At 36.9% G+C, this 18,496-nt stretch overlaps 3 protein-coding genes across 7 annotated transcripts; 2 read left to right on the top strand and 1 right to left on the bottom strand.

The window, feature by feature from the left end:
• The first annotated feature begins 44 nt into the window (after window positions 1-44).
• On the top strand, window positions 45-7,647 carry LOC132284031 (large ribosomal subunit protein uL30z-like). The gene is made up of 5 exons (XM_059786091.1): window positions 45-643; window positions 4,399-4,495; window positions 4,626-4,764; window positions 6,980-7,082; window positions 7,186-7,647. Exons 1-5 carry the CDS (start codon window positions 461-463, stop codon window positions 7,399-7,401), a joined length of 738 nt encoding a protein of 245 aa, XP_059642074.1. The 5' UTR covers window positions 45-460; the 3' UTR covers window positions 7,402-7,647.
• A 794-nt stretch (window positions 7,648-8,441) lies between these two features.
• Window positions 8,442-14,758, top strand: LOC132284029 (uncharacterized). Of its 4 annotated transcripts, none has more exons than XR_009472193.1 (3): window positions 8,442-8,997; window positions 13,759-13,832; window positions 14,446-14,758. XR_009472193.1 is itself a non-coding variant. In XM_059786090.1 (1 exon), exon 1 carries the CDS (start codon window positions 8,599-8,601, stop codon window positions 8,941-8,943), a length of 345 nt encoding a protein of 114 aa, XP_059642073.1. In that variant the 5' UTR covers window positions 8,442-8,598; the 3' UTR covers window positions 8,944-9,306. The 4 variants fall into 4 exon arrangements, 1 of the variants encoding a protein (XP_059642073.1); XR_009472191.1 differs by having other exon boundaries at window positions 14,368-14,758; XR_009472192.1 differs by having other exon boundaries at window positions 11,808-13,832; window positions 14,368-14,758.
• On the bottom strand, window positions 13,970-18,290 carry LOC132284023 (aquaporin NIP6-1-like). 2 transcript variants are annotated; one of them, XM_059786083.1, is made up of 6 exons: window positions 18,076-18,290; window positions 17,775-18,001; window positions 17,324-17,548; window positions 17,029-17,223; window positions 15,754-15,815; window positions 13,970-14,591 (listed from the first exon to the last, which is right to left on the bottom strand). In XM_059786083.1, coding segments are annotated over exons 1-6 (915 nt in total). In that variant the 5' UTR covers window positions 18,077-18,290; the 3' UTR covers window positions 13,970-14,386. The 2 variants fall into 2 exon arrangements, with proteins under 2 accessions (XP_059642066.1, XP_059642067.1); XM_059786084.1 differs by having other exon boundaries at window positions 17,775-18,290.
• Window positions 18,291-18,496: the final 206 nt, after the last annotated feature.

The following is an 18,496-nucleotide window of genomic DNA, read 5'->3' as shown; positions in this document are numbered from 1 at the left end:
CTCATATCTTCTCGCAAACCGGACTAATCCTCTCTCTGGTACGAACCCATCTCTCTCTATATATACACATGTGTGCTGAAGTTCAGAAAAACAGAATTAGATTTTAGGGTTGTGAAACCAAGGAGTCAGCAAAGAAACCTGAAAATTATAGGGTTTGTAACAAAAGGAAGATTTGTTATCTTAGTGTGTGTGCGCGTTTATACATATAGTATATGTATATGTTTGCTTGTGTATTGCTTACTACTACATATCAGGTGGTATATGATATTGCTTGTATTACGAGCTTCTGGGTTTTTAATATTATGATATGGTTGTTGGGTTTACTCCAAATTGTATATTTTATGGTATCTTTATGCTAAATATTGTATTGATTTCACATTTACTGTTAAAATATGAGAGGTCTGTAGATACAAGCTGTTAATTTGGTGCCTTGTTGTTACTGGAGGAAGTGTAGACAATCATGGCAGATGAGGAGCCAAAGCCCCTAGCTTATATACCGGAGACGATATTGAAGAAAAGAAGGAGCAATGAAGAGTGGGCAATTAGAAGGAAACAGCAGTTGGAGCAGAAGATCAAGAGAATCAAGGGAGACAATTTTGTCATCAAGAAGCCTGAGCAGTTCATCAAAGAGCATCGAGACAGGGTAAGTATTAATTTCATTATCACAATGTGTTTAGTGCTTTAGATGGTGTTTTATTGTCAATTCCCTGCATTTTTATGTAGATTCTGGTGCTCACATTGTTGATCCTCAGGAAAATCCTTGCACTTCTATTAATCAGTAATGATGACCTTATTGCTTGATACTTCAACAATTCGTTTGTGTTTTGATTGGCAATTCTAGGGGAGACCTAATTTTATTTTTTATTTTTTATTTTTATTTTTATTTTTTTCTTTTCCGCGTAGTTATTTTAAACTAGTAAAGTTAGTATTTTCTGTGGAAATAGTCAAGCATCACTTACAAAATTGAGACACACATTTGAGAAATTGGGCATTAGTTTCTTTCATATACATTACCAGCTTGTATTGAAGTGTTTCTGTTTAATGTTATCCTAGGTTAGGACTTGAAATATTCAATAAGAACTTAACATAGATTACAATAAAAAAAAGGAAAAAAAAAAAAGAAAAGAAAAAAAAAAGAATGGATTTAGAAGTTTGAATGTTTCTATTACTGAAACTGACCTTTGATATATTTTGATTTTTTTATTAAGAAAACAACTCCCTTTACATTTGTAAAATGCGAACATGTGTGTGATGGTCTTCTATCAGTGCCTCTCCATTCTATTCAAAAGTGGGGTCTTGGAGTCCCACTTATTCCAAGAGGATATGGAGATTATATTGGTCAAATACTAGGCATATTGAGTATGGCAGCCATGCTATAAGGGCGTGTATAGGCTTGTTGGGTAGGGTTATGTATCTAGGCATTGGTTATTCAAATTTCACAATATGTTTCAAGTGGGGAAAGGGAACGAGGGAACTGACTCATAGCTCTCTCCCCATAGAACCCAAAAGCGGAGGGGGAAGAACATACAACGTATTGAAATTATTATTATTTTTTTTGAATGGTCATACAACGTATTGATTGAATGACCCAATGTATACAAGGAAACACATGCCTTAGATTATGGAGTGCCCCGTTTACTCTGAACTTTATAGAGGGCCTAGTGAGCCTGCCACTAGTATGTAATTATGTATCTATTCAGTATAGTATCATTTAATGTGTTTTGGATGTCTCTTGTGAAATAGTATTTTGTTCCTCTTCGTTCTTTGTTAGAGATGTCATTGGCGGAACCACATGATAATAAGCGTGTAGATGGTTGAACACATCAAATAATCATGTCATGAAGTATCTCTGTAACATTTACCATCTAGTTCATGGGATATATCAATTACATCCATCAAAAGAGCATACTGATAGCTGATCTTTTGGCATGTGTATCAAATTCTGAGATCTGTTACTTAATTACAAGCTTACTTATAGGAGTGGCAAAATGGTTCTTAACCCGCCATCCCGTCCATATCCACCCGTTTTTAATGGATTTGGGCGAACCATATTAAAATTTGGGTCAAAATGGGTTGTGAAAGTCAGACCCATTTTATAGAGGATTAAACGGGCATATTCAACCCATATTCCAGACCCAGATAGCTATTCTATACTGCCTGCACCCCCATCTCACTCTCTCTCTCTAAAATCTCTCTCTCACAATCCCCTCTCTCTCCCCTTCACTCACTCTATCTCTAAAAAGTTCCTCTCTCTCTCACCTTCTCTCTCCCTCTCTAAGATTCTCTCAATTTCCCCCCTCCTCATCTTATACTGCCTCACCTTCTCTATCTCTCTAAGATTCTCTCTTACAATCCCCCTCCCTCTCTCTAAGATTATCTCTATTCGGCTCTCTCACTATCCCCTCTCTCTTCGGCTCTCTCCATGGACCCACTTGAAGAAATTGGCTTATGTAAACCAATTTCATTTTAGGTGTTGGGTTGTTTCTAATAGCACTGGCTACCTAACAGGTGGCAACGCGTGCCCGATTAAATTGACCCATAATGAAATTGGTTAATTAGTGGCTAATGGTAGTATTAACCAAATACTGTCATACCCCTTCCCCTCTCAAAATTGTCTATTCTTTTAACTAAAGATCCAAATCGGAACTTTGTTAACGGGTCAGATCTTTTGTAAACAAGTCAGGTCCTTATAAATGGGTCAGCTTTCCAACTTGAACTTTTATATTCGGATTTCATAAAATTAATCTGGAGAGAGATAATTTAAAGATCCATTGGATCTTTGTAAATGAGTCAAATCCCATGTAAATGGGTCGGACCTTTTGTAAATGGGTTGTGTCCTTTTAAACAGGTCATCTTATAACTTGAACTTTTAACTTGAGATTTTATAAAATTAGTTTTCGAAGAGAGAATTTTAAAATCCAAATCGGGTCCTTATAAACAGGTCAACTTTGCTAACTTCAACTTTTAGCTTCATATTTCATACAATTGATTTCTATAAAAGTTTATTGGAATTAGGCCACATTAAGAATGGATTTTACATTTTATTTGACCCAACATTTGTATTAGGTAAAATATGGGTCGGCTCAACTCATCTTGACCTGATGGACCACTTTTATTTTGAAAAAGAAGCAAAATTCATTCTTAATGTGGACAATTCCAGCAATTTTTTTTTGAAATTTGAAGCTAAAAGTTCAAATTAGCAAAGCTGACCCGTTTACAAAGATCCGATTTAGATTTTAAAATTCTCTCTTGGGAAATTAACTTTATGAAATCTGAAGTTAAAAGTTCAAGTTGAAAATTGACCCATTTATAAGGGCCCGACCCATCGAGGATTAAACCCGTTTACAAAGATCCAATTGGGATCTTTAAATTCTCTCTCCAAATTAATTTTATTAAATATGAAGATAAAAGTTCAAGTTGGGAAGCTGACCCATTTATAAGGACTTGGCCGTTTACAAATATCTGATTTGGATATTTAATTAAAGGAATAACGGCATGAAGATAATTTTGTGAGGGGAAGGGGTATTACAACATTGGTTACTACTGCCATTGACCACGATTAGCCAATTTCATTCTAGGTCAATTTAATCGGGCATGTGTTGCCAACCTGTTAGGTAGCAATGCTATTAGAAACTTCCCAGCACCTAGAATGAATTTTTTTTTTTCTTCCTTAGAGTGATATTGGTTTAAATAAGCCAATTTCTTCAGGCGGGTTTAGAGAGGGGGGATAGTGAGAGAGCCGAAGAGAGAATCTTAGACGGGGGGATCGTGAGAAGCTGAGGCAATATAGGATAATTTTAGAGGGAGAGAAAGGGACTTTTTAGAAGGGGAGAGAGAGGGGATCGTGAGAGAGATGGGGGTGAGGGCAGTATAGAATAGCTATCCGAGTCTCTTATATAATGGGTTGAATATGGGTACCACATTCAACCTGTTTAATCCTCTATAAAAATGGGTCTGACTTTCACAACATATTTTGACCCGTATTTTAATATGGTTAACCCAAATCCATTAAAAAGCGGGCAGATATGGGCGGGTTAGGAACCAACCCCTACCTACTTATTCTATATGACCCTCGCCCTATTGATTATTTTGTTACCAAAAAAATAATAATAATACCCAATGAGATATGCTCTCTACATATCTGCATGCCCACTCTATATGTGCATGTTATTTCTGTTGGCTCAAACACCTGAATTCTGACATCTTTTTTTTTGACAGGTCTCCTGAATTCTGACATCTTTTTTTTGACAGGTCTCCTGAATTCTGACATCTTAAGCAGTCAGTTGAAAATCTGTCTAGAATCCAGATGGATTTTGTTTTCATATAATGTCTATATAAATTCCAATTTGGTCTACAATATATCATCTAATTTCTCCTACTATGCTCTTTTAAACTCAGGAATTGGACCTTATCCAAATGAAACACAGGGGAAAGCGACAACTACGGTCATTGGTCACACCAGAATCCAAGCTGCTTTTCATCATTCGTATCCGGGGATGGGTTATTCCTGTTATGGTTGCAATAATTTTGCCATGGTTGCAATCATTTTGCCTGCATGTATGTTTTGTATGATTTTTTTTTTTTTTTTTTTTCTTTTTTGTTCTGACATTCCCCAAATAATTTCAGAAAAAATGACATGCATCCAAAAACGAGGAAGTTGTTATACTCTCTGAGACTCAGGAGAATCTTCAATGGTGTCTTTGTGAAGGCAAACGAAAGGGTGATAGAAATACTGCAAAAGGTGGAACCATTCGTTACATATGGGTAGGACAAACAACTCTTTATTTTTATAATTTGCTGCAAATAATATATCGTTGCTGTTCACAAAAGGGAATTAAAAATTCTTTAGTGGTTGCGTTCATAATTTTATTATGATTTACAATCTGTATAGCTTTGCCACAAAAAATCTGCTTATGAAGATGATAGAACTACCTAACTTGTTTATGTGGCTGCACCTTGATTGGTTTTCTACTATATGTATATGTTTATCAGCGTAGAACTTCTTCATTAGCCTAGTTGAGCTTACTGGTTTTCTTAAATGGGTGGAATCCTAACTTTAAAGAGAGAAATTTAGAACTTAAGTTCAAACATATAAACTTGGAAATTCGTCATTTAAAGTTGACGTAATCTTCAAGTGGCTGAAATCCTTGAGTTCAAACATATAAATGTGGAAATGCTGTCACTTAATATTTAACCGTTCTTAGAAATAATTAATTGTAAATTGTTGAATCATTGTGTTCTAGACTGTGTTACCCAATACTCTACTGCTCTGTTCTCCTCAACGTACAACATGACATGGACATGGGTATGACATATGTGTCCGACACATACCCAAATCAGACTCCTATGAGATGGGCAGAATCTCTCCACTTTTAACCACATTTCCACATAGTTTCATTTAATATAAATTATAATCAAGTATTTTAAGAAATAATAGTATGATACATTACATTTTTTTTCCTGATAAGTATGATACATTGCATTTTAAGTTGCACATCAAGTTTTTAAGTACGCAAAACATGTCCACACACCCGTATTTAAGTTTTGGATACATTTCAAGCTGAGTCCCCGTATCCTAAAATTTGCGATTAGGGATGTCTGACACTCGGACACATACCCACACCCGAACAAATACCCAACTCAAAGTAATATAGGTTCTAGGGCTACATAACAGTTCACAAGCTTAATTGAGTTGAATATTGTGTTATTTAAGCTGTCAATTATGTGTTGTTTAGGCCTGCGAGCAACCTTAAATGATCTTACGACAATCAAAGCTTGAGGTGCTTGCAAGTGGCTTATATAAAATAAGTTTACCTACTATCATTAGGAAAATAATCATCTTTCTTTTTACCCTGCTAGTAACGGCTAATGATATATTTGAGAGGTTTGGAGACAAGCTCTATGATCTTTAGTGTTTAAGGTTAATATGACTAAAGCTAACTATTTGGAATGTCACTATAGCAAAATTATTAATACAAGTGAGAATATAGGATAAATCGAGGTTTAAAGAGAACAAAAGGTGAGTGACTCCATTACAGCATTTCCTTAACTTGATAATTCACAATGATGTAGTGACTGGGGGTGATGTTATGTTACTCATAGAATTAAAATATGATGGTTTGAGTGGTTTTTCACTACGTTTGATGTAACCAAAAATAGCTCTAATATTAAAGGGTAAATTTTATAAAATGGTTACTAAAAGATCTATGTTTCATAAAGCATAGACCATCAGGTGGTTAAGAAATATGTTTTGTACAATACTTATCAAAGGACACACACACACACACACACAAAAGAAAAGAAAAGAAGAAAAGAAAAGAAGCATGTTTGTAAAATGAGCATGGTCGAATTTCGGGTGTGGAGATGGATATGTGGCAGTGTGATAAAGGATAATTGGAGGGACAATGTTAAGGGAAGGCTAAAAAAGGAAATATCATTGGTTGATATGGTAGAGAAGGATATGATTGAATGTGGTTTGTCTGAAGTTGTGGCGTTATATACAGCAGTATTTGGGGCATTGGTATGTTGAGTTGAATTATACAGTCTAATGGGCAAGTGCTGCAGTGGTTCAAAATTGAGAAAGTTCTGATATTCAACTGCAATACAAGTATTTAAGTTTCTTCTATTGCTGATTACTACTGAGCTGTGTTGTTCAATCCAAGTGTTTGATCACACAAATTTATTTCTTCAATAGTCTGACACTAGTTGTTGGTACCAGGCAACAGCTACCAATTATGCACCAAAAGATGTTTATCCCTGTGCATTCCTTTGCCTCTTAGTCTTGAAATACTCATATCTGGGAGAGTTCCTGAAAGGTTATTACGTAAATACCTGAATCTTCAGAGCAACCTTGCATTTTACATCTGACGAATGATTAGCCAAATGTTGTTCATAATACTTGGTCTTTATGAGATTCTACTTCTGTCTGATGATATTAAAATCTCAACTGTGTCTTTACAAGATTTTACTGTTTTTGTAGGTATCCTAATCTCAAGAATGTGAAGGATCTGATATACAAAAAAGGTGTGGTGAAAATCGACAGGCAGAGAGTTCCTTTAACAGACAATAACATTATCGAACAGGTATTGCTTATACATCACTAGTTGTGGCACGCCCCCAGTTACTTCGCTGTGCTGCCAAGTTTTATTCATGTTCTCACGCAACTTTCTTTTGCTTCTTTTGAAGGCACTGGGGAAGCATGGCATCATATGCATAGAAGGCATCATAAATGAAATTGCCAATGTTGGTCCACATTTTAAGGACATCAGTAGTTGTTTGTGTCCCTTTATGCTCAACAAACCAGAGAAAGCATTGCAAGGGAAGAAAAGGGTATTCAAGGATGGGGGAGACACAGGAAATCGCGAGGATCGCATAAATGAATTGATGGGCAAGATGAATTAGCATAAAGAAAAAGAAAGAGTCTTACATGAGATCATATTTTTAGGTAGTTCATGGCTTGCATTTTGACCTCGAATAACCTGTGGTGGCATGTATTTCAGTTTTGATATAATCATTTATCTTGGTATTTTAGTTGTAGAAGTAGTGTGACAGTTGATAGTTTTAAGTGTAGAATTGTGATCTAATTAGTTTCTAGTGTCTAAATACTGCAATTATCGAAGTTAAACATGAGATTATTTTTCCCGTTCATGCTCCTATTTAAATCACCTTTTGGGGGGGGGGGACTACTTTTCTTTGATACCAACATGATTGATGGATAGCTTTTGACATTGTTATTTTTGGGTTGATATTGATTAATCTACCTTCGGATGGCTTTTGAAATGACTGTTGAAAGAGTTAGGGAAGCTGCAAATTTAAATGTTATGGTGTTTAAGCTTGGCGGCATCGAGGTTTTAAATTTAGAATATGAAAATATAGTATAAATTTCATCTAATTTCAAACTTCAAAAATCTAACACGAGGACAATAATATTGTGAGTTGTATGATCAGATGAATTTTTCTTTTTTTTTTTTTGGTAAATTCAAAAAGTTTCAAGTTGTATATTGTGGAATCTAAAATGTATCATTCTTGAACGAATCATCTGGAGGAATAATCAAATTATTATTTTCACCTTCAATCATAAAAAAATTTTACAGAAATAATTTGGATAAATAAGATTCACATATCCTTTATATGGATATGTATTGAGTATACATACATTTGATAAAATCGCAAATTGAGTCAGGAGATGATATAAACAGGTGCAAAGATTTTGGTTGGAATTTCGGCTTAAATCTCCAGCTAAAGAATACTTTTCTAAACAAGAATCAATTAAAAATCAGACTCTTAATCGGCCTAGGCCAATCCGCCGAAGAACATCTAAACCTAAATGCAAAAGAGAGGTGGTGGCATGCAATTAATTATTATTATTATTTTTTTTGGGGTATTTTTTTAAATCACCCTATATTAAAGCAAAATGACATATAATGAAGGTATGGGTATTTATGACATTTACTTTTAAAAAAAAAAAAGAAAAAAGAAAAAAAAGGAGTGCATTTATATTTCGGCTTTCAAAACTTCAGTTACGTGCCGACAGCTTCGCAACTGCCTCTCTCTCTCTCTCTCTCTCTCGCTCTGAATTCTCCTATTTGTGCATTTGAAATGGAGAACGGAGACAACTGGTTAGCCCCAGACAAGCTCTACCACATCCTCTTCTGCTTCTCCATTACTATTATCGTCTCACTCCTCGCGACCCGAACCCGCTATCCGTTTCTCCGCCGTCGGAGCATCTGGGTTGGTTCCATCGCTTCACTCGCTGCCGGCGCCGCCAAAGAGGCCGCCGACGAGTTTGGCTTCTTCAAATCCGCCGGAGCCTCCACCAAAGACGCCGTTGCCGACCTACTCGGCATTCTGCTCGCTGCTCTCGCTCTTTCCCTATCTACATCACTCTCTTTCCGCTCCAAACCCGATCGATTGGGTAAAGATCCAGGATTTGAGATGGTTTGATCCGTTAATTGGGTCTCAATGGGTTCGTGTAGCTGTGCAATGGGGAGTATTGAGGTTAGTTTGATGTAATACAGAAGATGGGTCTGTTTGGTTTCTGAAGAAAATTATATGAGAAAAGGAAACACTTTTTGATACTCAAATCTATCGTTTGAAGTTGATTATTATTTTTACATACCAACGATGAAATTTTAAAAAATAAGCTGTTTTACAGTTTTGGTTTCGCAACTTGTTTAGTTAAATTAAGAAAGTATTACATAACTTTCAAAAAAGTATTTTCTTTTCCTCAGTTTTCTCAGCAACCAAACGGAGGAGTAGCTATTTTGATTATTCTGCACGTATTTAATTATAATGTTTTCTTTGGCACTGATTATGTAATTATGCATATATGTTGATTATACTTTTTGTTTTATTGAGCTTGTTTGATGTATGTTGGTGAAATTACCAACCTCTGGTACAATTTAGAAATTAGAACAGATTAAATTTTTTTTTTTAAGCCTTCCTTATTTCATTTTTAATGAATGAGATAGTATTAGCTTCAATAAGGAACTTGGATGTTGTACATATTCACTTAAATGCAATTGGTTTATTTTCTTATATGGAGAGAAGTTTTGATACTTTAGAAGTGAGTTAATGCTGATATTATCTATATTAAAGAAAGAAAAGGAGAAAGTGATTCGGTGCTGATATTGCTTAGGCATGGGATGGTAAATATGCTGGAAAAAAAGAGGGCTAATTTCACACAATCTGCTCTAGAGAGAGATGTGGAGAGGAAGATAGACACTAAGAAATAGAGGGCTAATTCCGTGCTTTTTGTTCACTACAGTAATTGTTTGATGTATATTATTTCAATATCAAATTTTATAAGAAAATGATTGATAAAAGTACAACTATAATTCTTTAAAATATGAAGGAAAAAAAAACAAAGGATTACGAGAGATGAAAACAATGTTTGATTTGGTTTATTTTGCCTATCCAACAAGGGAGAACCTTGAGAAAAGGTTGATTTTTTGCTTTTTCGTCCCTTCTTTTTTCCTCTTCCTCTTCTTATTTTTCTTCTTCACTAGTGTAGACTTAGGGATAAGATAATAATGCCATGCTCGTGCCCTGCACTCATATTCGAGTAATGTTCCATTGACATGGTTATCCTAAGGTAAAGCGACGGTGTCTGGGCAACATAGGCCTGACTAAGATTTTAGTGCTAAATGAATCTATATGCTTTAACACAAGTTATAAGATTGTCTAAACTTCAAAGATATTGTGCGGTACAACAAGAACTTTTAGAATTAGATTGAATACATCAATGAGAAGTTAGAGTTATCACTGACCAGTAAGAAGATGTTTTAGTGATATGTGTGGATGAGAAGAGTAACATGGGCCAGATTAAGGGTATTGCAGTGTAATATTTCCATTTTTCGTCATTTTTCATTTTTTTCGGAATTTTGCCGTTGCAGGGGCATTTTCGTCTTTTCTCGTTTTGCGTGCCGGACACCGTGAAGTGTGCCAGAAGTGTTAGAGTGTTGGTTGGGGTATTTCATTGAGTTCAGGACTCTTTGAAATGCAAGAGGCGCCATTTTGGCATTTTTCAGTTTTCGGGCCGGACAGTCCCGGGACCCGCTGCCGGAATTGTTGTGTACGGGGATTTTAGTTGAATTCATTTGCATCACATTTATTTTATTTAATGTGTTATGTGTGGTTGAGAATTATTATATGTGGATATATATATATATATATATAATTGTGGTTAAAATAAAAAGGAAAAATAAAATAAAAATGGTGGGACCCACACCTTTGTTAAAAAGGAATCAAGAGGCATTTTAGCCTCATTTTCTCCTTCATTTTCTCTCACTCCCGCTGGACTCTCTCTCTCCCACTCTAGATTTTTTTCTTTTTTCTTTCTTTTGAGTTTCAAACTTCAAATCTTGATTTCTCCCTCAACTTTTGGTATTTTTGGATGCTGTTTGCGGCAATTTGAAGATCACGACGAGATCTACAAGTTGATCGGAGCAATTTCTAGTTTGGTGCACTCTAGGAGATTCAAGATCTAGGGCATTAATTTGGGGGTTTTGTATAATCTTGAGGTAGGGGTCTCTAATCCTCACTTTCTTGCACCTTTGTGAGTTTTTCTACTATAATTGTTGTCAATCATGCTTAATTTGAATTGATTGTCTCTTAAACGATTTAATTGTGTATATGAAGCATGCAATTATGTGTATTTGTTGATTCACATGGAAAGTATGCCCAAGTGTTGATTTTCTATGCTTATTGTGTTTGTTAAATTGTTAGAAATTGTTATGAGAAAGTATGATAATTGTGAAATATTAAATTCCCCAATTCTCATAGTATTAAAAAGGCATGTGATATGCATTCAAAGCATTGGGCATGAAAAAGGGCGAAATGATTTGAAAAAGATGAAAAAGGGATTTTGGGGAGAATTTTGGATAAAAGGTTTTTGAGAAAATCCGGTCGCCGCGGAGTCACCAAAGGGCCGGTGTGTTAATGTAACTTAGAGGGAAATAGGGAGATCGCCCTAGCGTGGTTGAGCTATCTAGGCCCCAAATGACGCCGCGGGGGTACCAAGGGTCAGGGACAGTAGCCAACTCTTCTCTCGTGTCGCTGCGGAGTCACCAAAGGACGGGTTATATTAACAGTTTGTGAAGAGATGGATATTTTTTTTTGAAAATGGGGAGTGACATACATGACATTGTTTGGATGAATTTGGAATTGATATTGTATTTTTTCCCGGTTTAGTATGACCCCGTTCCCTATTGTCCTATTCATTGTTTGGATTCATAGGGTCCCAAGAGGTGCGTATTAGGTACCACCTATTGAGCTTTATGCTCACCCTATCATTTAACATTTTTCAGGGCTCGGAAAGGAAGTAGTTGATGCAGACCCATCCAGGAGGACTAGAAATCCATTTTTTTGTCATCTTTTGTATATTTGCCATTTTTTTTTTGTAAATTCTCAAACCATAGTAAAGTGTATTCATTTTGTGAACCGTAGTCATGTATTGTAATTATAACACTTGGTGGTATTTTGAAGTAAAATGAGACTATAAAATTATTTCATGATGAAAGGGTAATGAAGTTGTATTCCGACCAATTATAGATATCTTTCAACTATATTATATCATGTTTTATTGCCATGAATTCGGAAATTGATGGCAAAATAGGTCCAGTAGAGATTTGGCTCACAATTAACACAGTTGGAGTCCATTCCAGTGAGTTTTGGGGTCAGGGGCCTTGTTTCGGCCTGCTGATCCTCACCATCAACCGACCGAAACCCTAGGTTCGGCTGACCGAACCCCTTCCACTAGCCGACCGACACGCCTACAGTAAAAGTCCCGAGAGCATGTTGATTTCAAAATCGTTTCAGCTAGCCGACCCTGTAGGTTAGCCGACTGAACTTGACCCTGTCAGCCGGTCGATGAAGGCCCATCAGCCGGCTGATCATCCCCTTTTGACCTGCAATGTTTGACCATCATTGTAAGATTTTGTTCTAGGTTATTTTGAACCCCAGAGTGACCCTTATGACAGTTATGGACATAGAAGGTGAAGAGTATGACCTAGTTAACTTCAGGTTCGGGTATGAACCTGGTTAACGGTTCGAACCCACGGGTTCGGGTCGTTACATGTAGAGAAAAAAACCAAAATGATGTGGATTAAGGTTGTGAGAAAGACATAGTGGTACATGGTTCAACCAAAGGTAATGGTGGAATAATGGTACAAGATTTTTGTGGAAAGCTCTAAATAGCGGGGAGAAAAGTTTAATTGAGTTGAATAAAGCAAGGTGATTATAAAATTGGGTTGAAAAAAAAAAAAAAAAAAAAAAAAAGGATTGTAAATCACTCTTGTATCACTAAAATCAAACTATTACAATTTCCTCGTGATATGAATTTTATTACTTGCTCACCATTCGGTGGTGAACCCAACCTATCCTTAAACCTAGTTTCCTTGTTAAAGATATGCATGTTGTACCTTAATATTACTTGTTCACCATTTGGTTTTATGTGGCCGGATGGAGAGGACGCAAAAGTAAATAAATAAGATCTTAATCTTTTAACTGATAAATTATAGTATAACTACTGCTATTATATATGTCCATATATACACTATATAATGAGTGGGAAGAGATTGAGAGAGGTGGAGTAGTTATATATATATGTGTGTGTGTGTGTATCTCTGCAACTGAAGAGGGAGGTGCATTTATGTGTGTGTGTGTATATCTTTGCAACTGGATTGTATTTTGGGAATTTGGAGCAACGTGCATGTCCTCTACTTAGCTGCTATATTGTAATGGTGACTTGATGGAGGGTAATATTTGTAACATTTTTGGATACTATAAGGTGATTATACAACATTGCCTTAGTATAGGGTTTTTATATGCACTATGTAAAAGCTAGAGGGGTGTTTTTTTGCAATTTACCCTATATGCTTAAATTGAATATGTTACGTCACTACTAAATAGCAAATAGAAACCTAGATATAGTACTATAGAAAAACCCACAAAGGGTTTTGATATTTCACAACCTAAAAAGAAGTTAAAAAGAAAAATAAATATAGTTAACCCTATTCAGTGTTTTCATATCTCCTCTTAAGCAATGTTCATCCACCAATATCATACTCTCTCCCTATAAATATATATATATATATCATTTTTAGTAGCTAGTTTGATATGTATATTTGAATTATACAAATGGTAACATATTTTCTTTTATTTTTAATCTGTATGCGCCCTTCAGATCTCCATTGTGAAGTTCTCTCTGCTATATTGACCCTTCCATTTTATAACATTCTCAAGTCTTCCAACGTGCAGGTCTGGTGATGGCACCTATGTATTTCTGAGGCTATGTGCCATTGAAGGCTTGTCTGAAGTTTTTGGAGGAAATGGTAAAAACAAGCCCTGTAATCCTTCTCTCTCTTCCCCACCCCCCAAATCTCACTCACACTTTCAGTGTAATATATTTATTGGAACTTTTTAAATCATAGCACCTCCATTATGCCCTTATGATCAAAGAAATTCAGTATGATCAAACAAGTCATTGATACATAAATATGTTATCTTTGTCGAAAGAGCAAATAATTACCTAAATAAGAATGCTTTGTAAAAGCCCCCAGGTTCTTGAGTCTGTTACATTTCAGACACACAAAAAAGAAGACAACAAACATTTCACCCAGTCCACACTTCCAAATCCTCTTATATAAAGGTCAAGCACCAATCAATATACTCTAGTTATTTTTATTTTTTTTAAATCTCTAGCTTGATCTAGATATTTGATATATGCATGAAGGATGGCCCATTTTATTTTTATTTTGATATGTATGTACCCACCAGATTTCCATTGGGCAGAACTCTCTGCCCATGTTGAACTGTTCATTTTATTACATTCTCAAGTCTTCTAATGGAATTATCTAACTAGTGTAGGTCTGAATATATCAATTGATCACCTTATGAGGCTTTGGGCTGTTGAAGGCTTATCACGTGTAGTGCCATCTATCTCAGGCAGTTTCACAGCAGAGTAAGCACCCGCCCCAGCTAGTGTCCCAAGGAAGGGAGCAGTGAAATAGACCCATATGGCTTCAAAGTTGTTTGCAGCTATGGCTGGCCCCAGAGTTCTCACCGGATTCATTGAAGCTCCTGTTGCTTTCCTGTACCATTATAAAAAAGAGAAGAGGGCTCAATAGTAAGAAATCATTCTTGAAATTCTCTTCTTCTTTTCATTTGTATCTTTTTAGTCGTTCTGGATGCTCAGGATTTGAAATGACTCTTCTTTAAATCAGTTTTTTTTTTTTTTTTTTTTTTTTTTATATTTATTCATCCTCTTATCTTTTTATTGTCATAGCATGAAAACAATTGGTACCCACCACCTTGATGGGATCACTTAGCTTAGCTCGCTATATAGACCAAAAAATATTTGATTGATGAATTCCAACCGTGACATTGGCATCTACTTTTTTTTCCTTTCCAGATATTCTGTGAAGTTACTTCACCATGTGAGGTTTGTGGCACATGAGGTATTGGCTTTTAATGCATCGTATAGCTAAGTCCTTATCATTTTTTTATGTTGATGTGACCCTGGCATGGCAAGAAGAGGAAAGCTTGCAGGAAGAAAATGGGTGTCATTGTTGGGCAGCAGATGCGTAGATAAATGAAACTATCAAGACCTTTAGCATTCTTTTCAAATCTAAGGATCCAAAACTTGCCGGAAACGTAAAACGAGGCATGTCTTGGACAGCCACGACTGATACGATAAAGTGAATCCATGTGGAGTCCATCTCTTTAACGGATGAAATAAATAGTCGTGCAAAGAATAAAGTATTCTACCACCAAAGATTGTTGCCTAGTGGGATCTGTGGAAGGTGAGGGTTCAAGTTTATAGATATATAGCCCAATGTGAAGCCCTAGACAGAGATGATGTAAGTGAGGGAGGGGACCTGGCTATACACGTGTGGTTGTTGGCTGTACACGAGTAGTTGTTGAAAAGTATTGATATATATACACCCCAAATTTCTTACTTACCAATTTTTTCATAATACTAATCTGAGTTACAGAATATATTATAGGGCAATGACAACCGGGGCAGGTGTTATTTCACTCCATTTGAGTGTTCTGGAACTGCTACTGTTGACTTTTCCAAGTTTTCTTGGAAGATGATAGTAGTGTTGTTAGGTTGATCTATTTGTTTAAAGCTTGGACATGAGGGTTAATGACAAAATGGGTGTGTGAATAACTTGTCAAGTGGGAAAATAAAATTTAAAAAAATGGTATGAAGTATTGTACATGTGAAAGAGGTCTAAGGTCTGACGTTACCCTGCAATAAGTGTGTTGAGCATGACAGTGGCTCCCACCGCGATTCCTGCAAGCTCTCCCACCTGCAATGCAGCAAGGAAGATGGACCACAGCAGTCACCTTAGAAGATGCCTATTTTTTCATTTCACAAATCACCTCATCAAATAATTTATTTGCATAGTCTATCAGGTGAGTTTGCTTCTTTGGATTACTCGTGTCTTCAACCGTTGGGTACCCAACGTGTGAGGCAAGCTTCAACCATTGGTTGAAAATCCAATGAGTGATTGTGAGAGCGCCATCTTAATAGACTCTCTCTTTAGAAATTATTCTACCTAAATTGTGAGGAACTTTTTGTACCGTCTAACTCACGCTGACTAGCATAAAGATGCAGATTAAAGTTAGAGAGTATGTTTAATTTAACGTGGGTTAGTTCTCTAGTCTGTTCTTTGCATTGAGTAATAATGGCCTCCTTTATTTTACCGGCTAGGGGAAGATGCCCTTGAGTGTTTTGTTGTGGGAAAGTGTGTGTTGAAAAGAAAAAAGATAGAATAAAAGTTGTGAATGTAGGTTAGGCCACGTCACCTGGGATAAAATTAATCTGACCCCACATCAATACTAACTTCGAGCAAGAAGACAAAATGACTAACACCTGGTTGATGATATGATCGGTGGGCCTTGATCCGATTAAGCCATGAACTGTTGATCGACGGGTTTTAAACCTCGATCTGATTAAGTCATGAACTGTAAATTGACGGCCTAGAAACTCGATCTGACCCAAGCCACAAACTGTCGGTTGACGGGCCTTGAATCTCGATCCGACCAAGCCACGAACTGTAGATTGACGGGCCTTGAATCTTGATCCGATCCAACCATAAACTGTCGATCGACGGGCCTTGAATCTCGATCCGACCCAGCCACAAACTGACGATCGACAGGCCTTGAACCCCGATTCGACTATCACATTCCCATAGAATAATGAAGAGTAATGGTAGGACTCTTCGAGACCAGGGAGATACAGAAGGGACTTTGGAATGGATGATGAAAAATTAGCAAAGTCTTGCTAAGGCAAGACCCAATGTGAGGATAAGAACGAAAGACAAGCTGGAGTAAGTACAACCATCTTTATAGCTAGTCTTCTCTACCATTGCTCCAGTTCTCAGATTGGGCTGATTTTCTCTCTCTCTATCTACTTTTCTGGATTTCTCATATTGTTTTAGTGATATAGCTCAGATACTTTGACTATTCAATGATCATCGAAAAACAGTTACGTACAAAAGCTATGGAAGAATTACTTACAGCTCTTGTGTCAGTGGCCACTGCAGTTATAACAAACATGAGGATGAAGGTAATGATGAACTCGAGAGCAAAAGCTTGGCCATAGGCCACTGAAGGGACAGTGACTCCACCACCCATTGTTGGGTGAAAGATCCCCTTGAGAGCAAATGCTGCACACAATGATGCAATCACTTGTGTCCCAATGTACACTGGCACCTACCAAAAACATTGGACAACCCTAATATCAGTGTACAAGATTCTGGGATGATTTATAATGATACTGGGGTTCAAAGTACAGCATCTAATTAAATCTTACATGTTTCCATGGGAAGTGCTTGAGGGTAGCAAAGGCAATGGTGACAGATGGGTTGAGATGGGCTCCCGAGATGTGGCCGGTCGACAGAATGATGATCATGACGGCGAGGCCGTTGGAGGCAGCGAGGCCGACGAGGGTTTCAGAGCCTTGTGTCTTTTGGTTCACAATGGCTGTTGCTGTCCCTGCAAAGATGAGCATGAGGGTGCCTATGAACTCAGCCCCCACCTGGTGTTCGGCATCAACCCATTATACATAAACACAAAATTAAGAATGGGTAAGTCCTCGTTTGAGCATTATATACAAATACATACATAAATATATGCAATCACACACATTTAAAGAATTCCCACTTGATTTTTGGGATGCACATGTTCGGATTGAATCAATTTAGGAGTATTTTGGAACCAAACCAGGTTCCATAAAAATTTGGAATCAAACCGGATCCTCTCACCTTTCGTGCGAGGGAGACGGGAGGAGGTGGCAATGAGCATGAGACAGTAGGCAAGCTACCCTCTTCCAAGGTCCATGCTTCAACACTAAAGCACTTGCAGCTCTTGAGAAGAGATCTTCTGGCATTGCCACTTCTCTCGGGCTTGAACCCGCCAAAGAGAGGAGCCCCAGGAGTCCCTGGAGTTGCAGGTGTTGAAGGAGCTGAAGCAACATCTTCAGGGTCCATCACTACAAAGAAAAATGTAATTAACGAGAGCAAACAAGAGTAATTAAAGAAGCTAAGCTTAATTGAGCTCTCTCACTTCTTTGTCCTCGTGCTTCATGTGCATGTGTATTTATAATATCAAGGTGTTGACTTGGAGATTCCCCAAGACATTATAAATACAAACACCAGTCGTAGTGGCTTTGGAAGTGGACGGTGGGACATTAAGCGTAATCTGATCTTTGCATGTGATTTTTTTTTTAGAAAAAAAGGTTTGAACTACAAACACCAGTCGTGGTTTTTCTGTCCCTGCCACTTAACTACTATATATATATATATATATATATCTGTGCGCATAGACGTTGTGTGTGTATATATTTATATAGATACATAAAATGAATGTCTGCACATAATTGTGGAGTAGACCATGTATGTACCGAATGACTGCACTCACTCAATTATGGAGAGGACCCAAAAAGCGAACATTTTTGGTGTCACAATTTTCATAATTGAGAGAGAGA

Source organism: Cornus florida, unplaced genomic scaffold (genome assembly GCF_030987335.1).
Source record: "Cornus florida cultivar Cherokee Brave unplaced genomic scaffold, ASM3098733v1 CherokeeBrave_3.0.0_Hap2_Chr11, whole genome shotgun sequence".
NCBI classification, from domain to species: Eukaryota; Viridiplantae; Streptophyta; class Magnoliopsida; order Cornales; family Cornaceae; genus Cornus; species Cornus florida.
The sequence above is the reverse complement of the archived record's forward strand: the minus strand, read 5'-3'. Positions and strand labels throughout refer to the sequence as shown.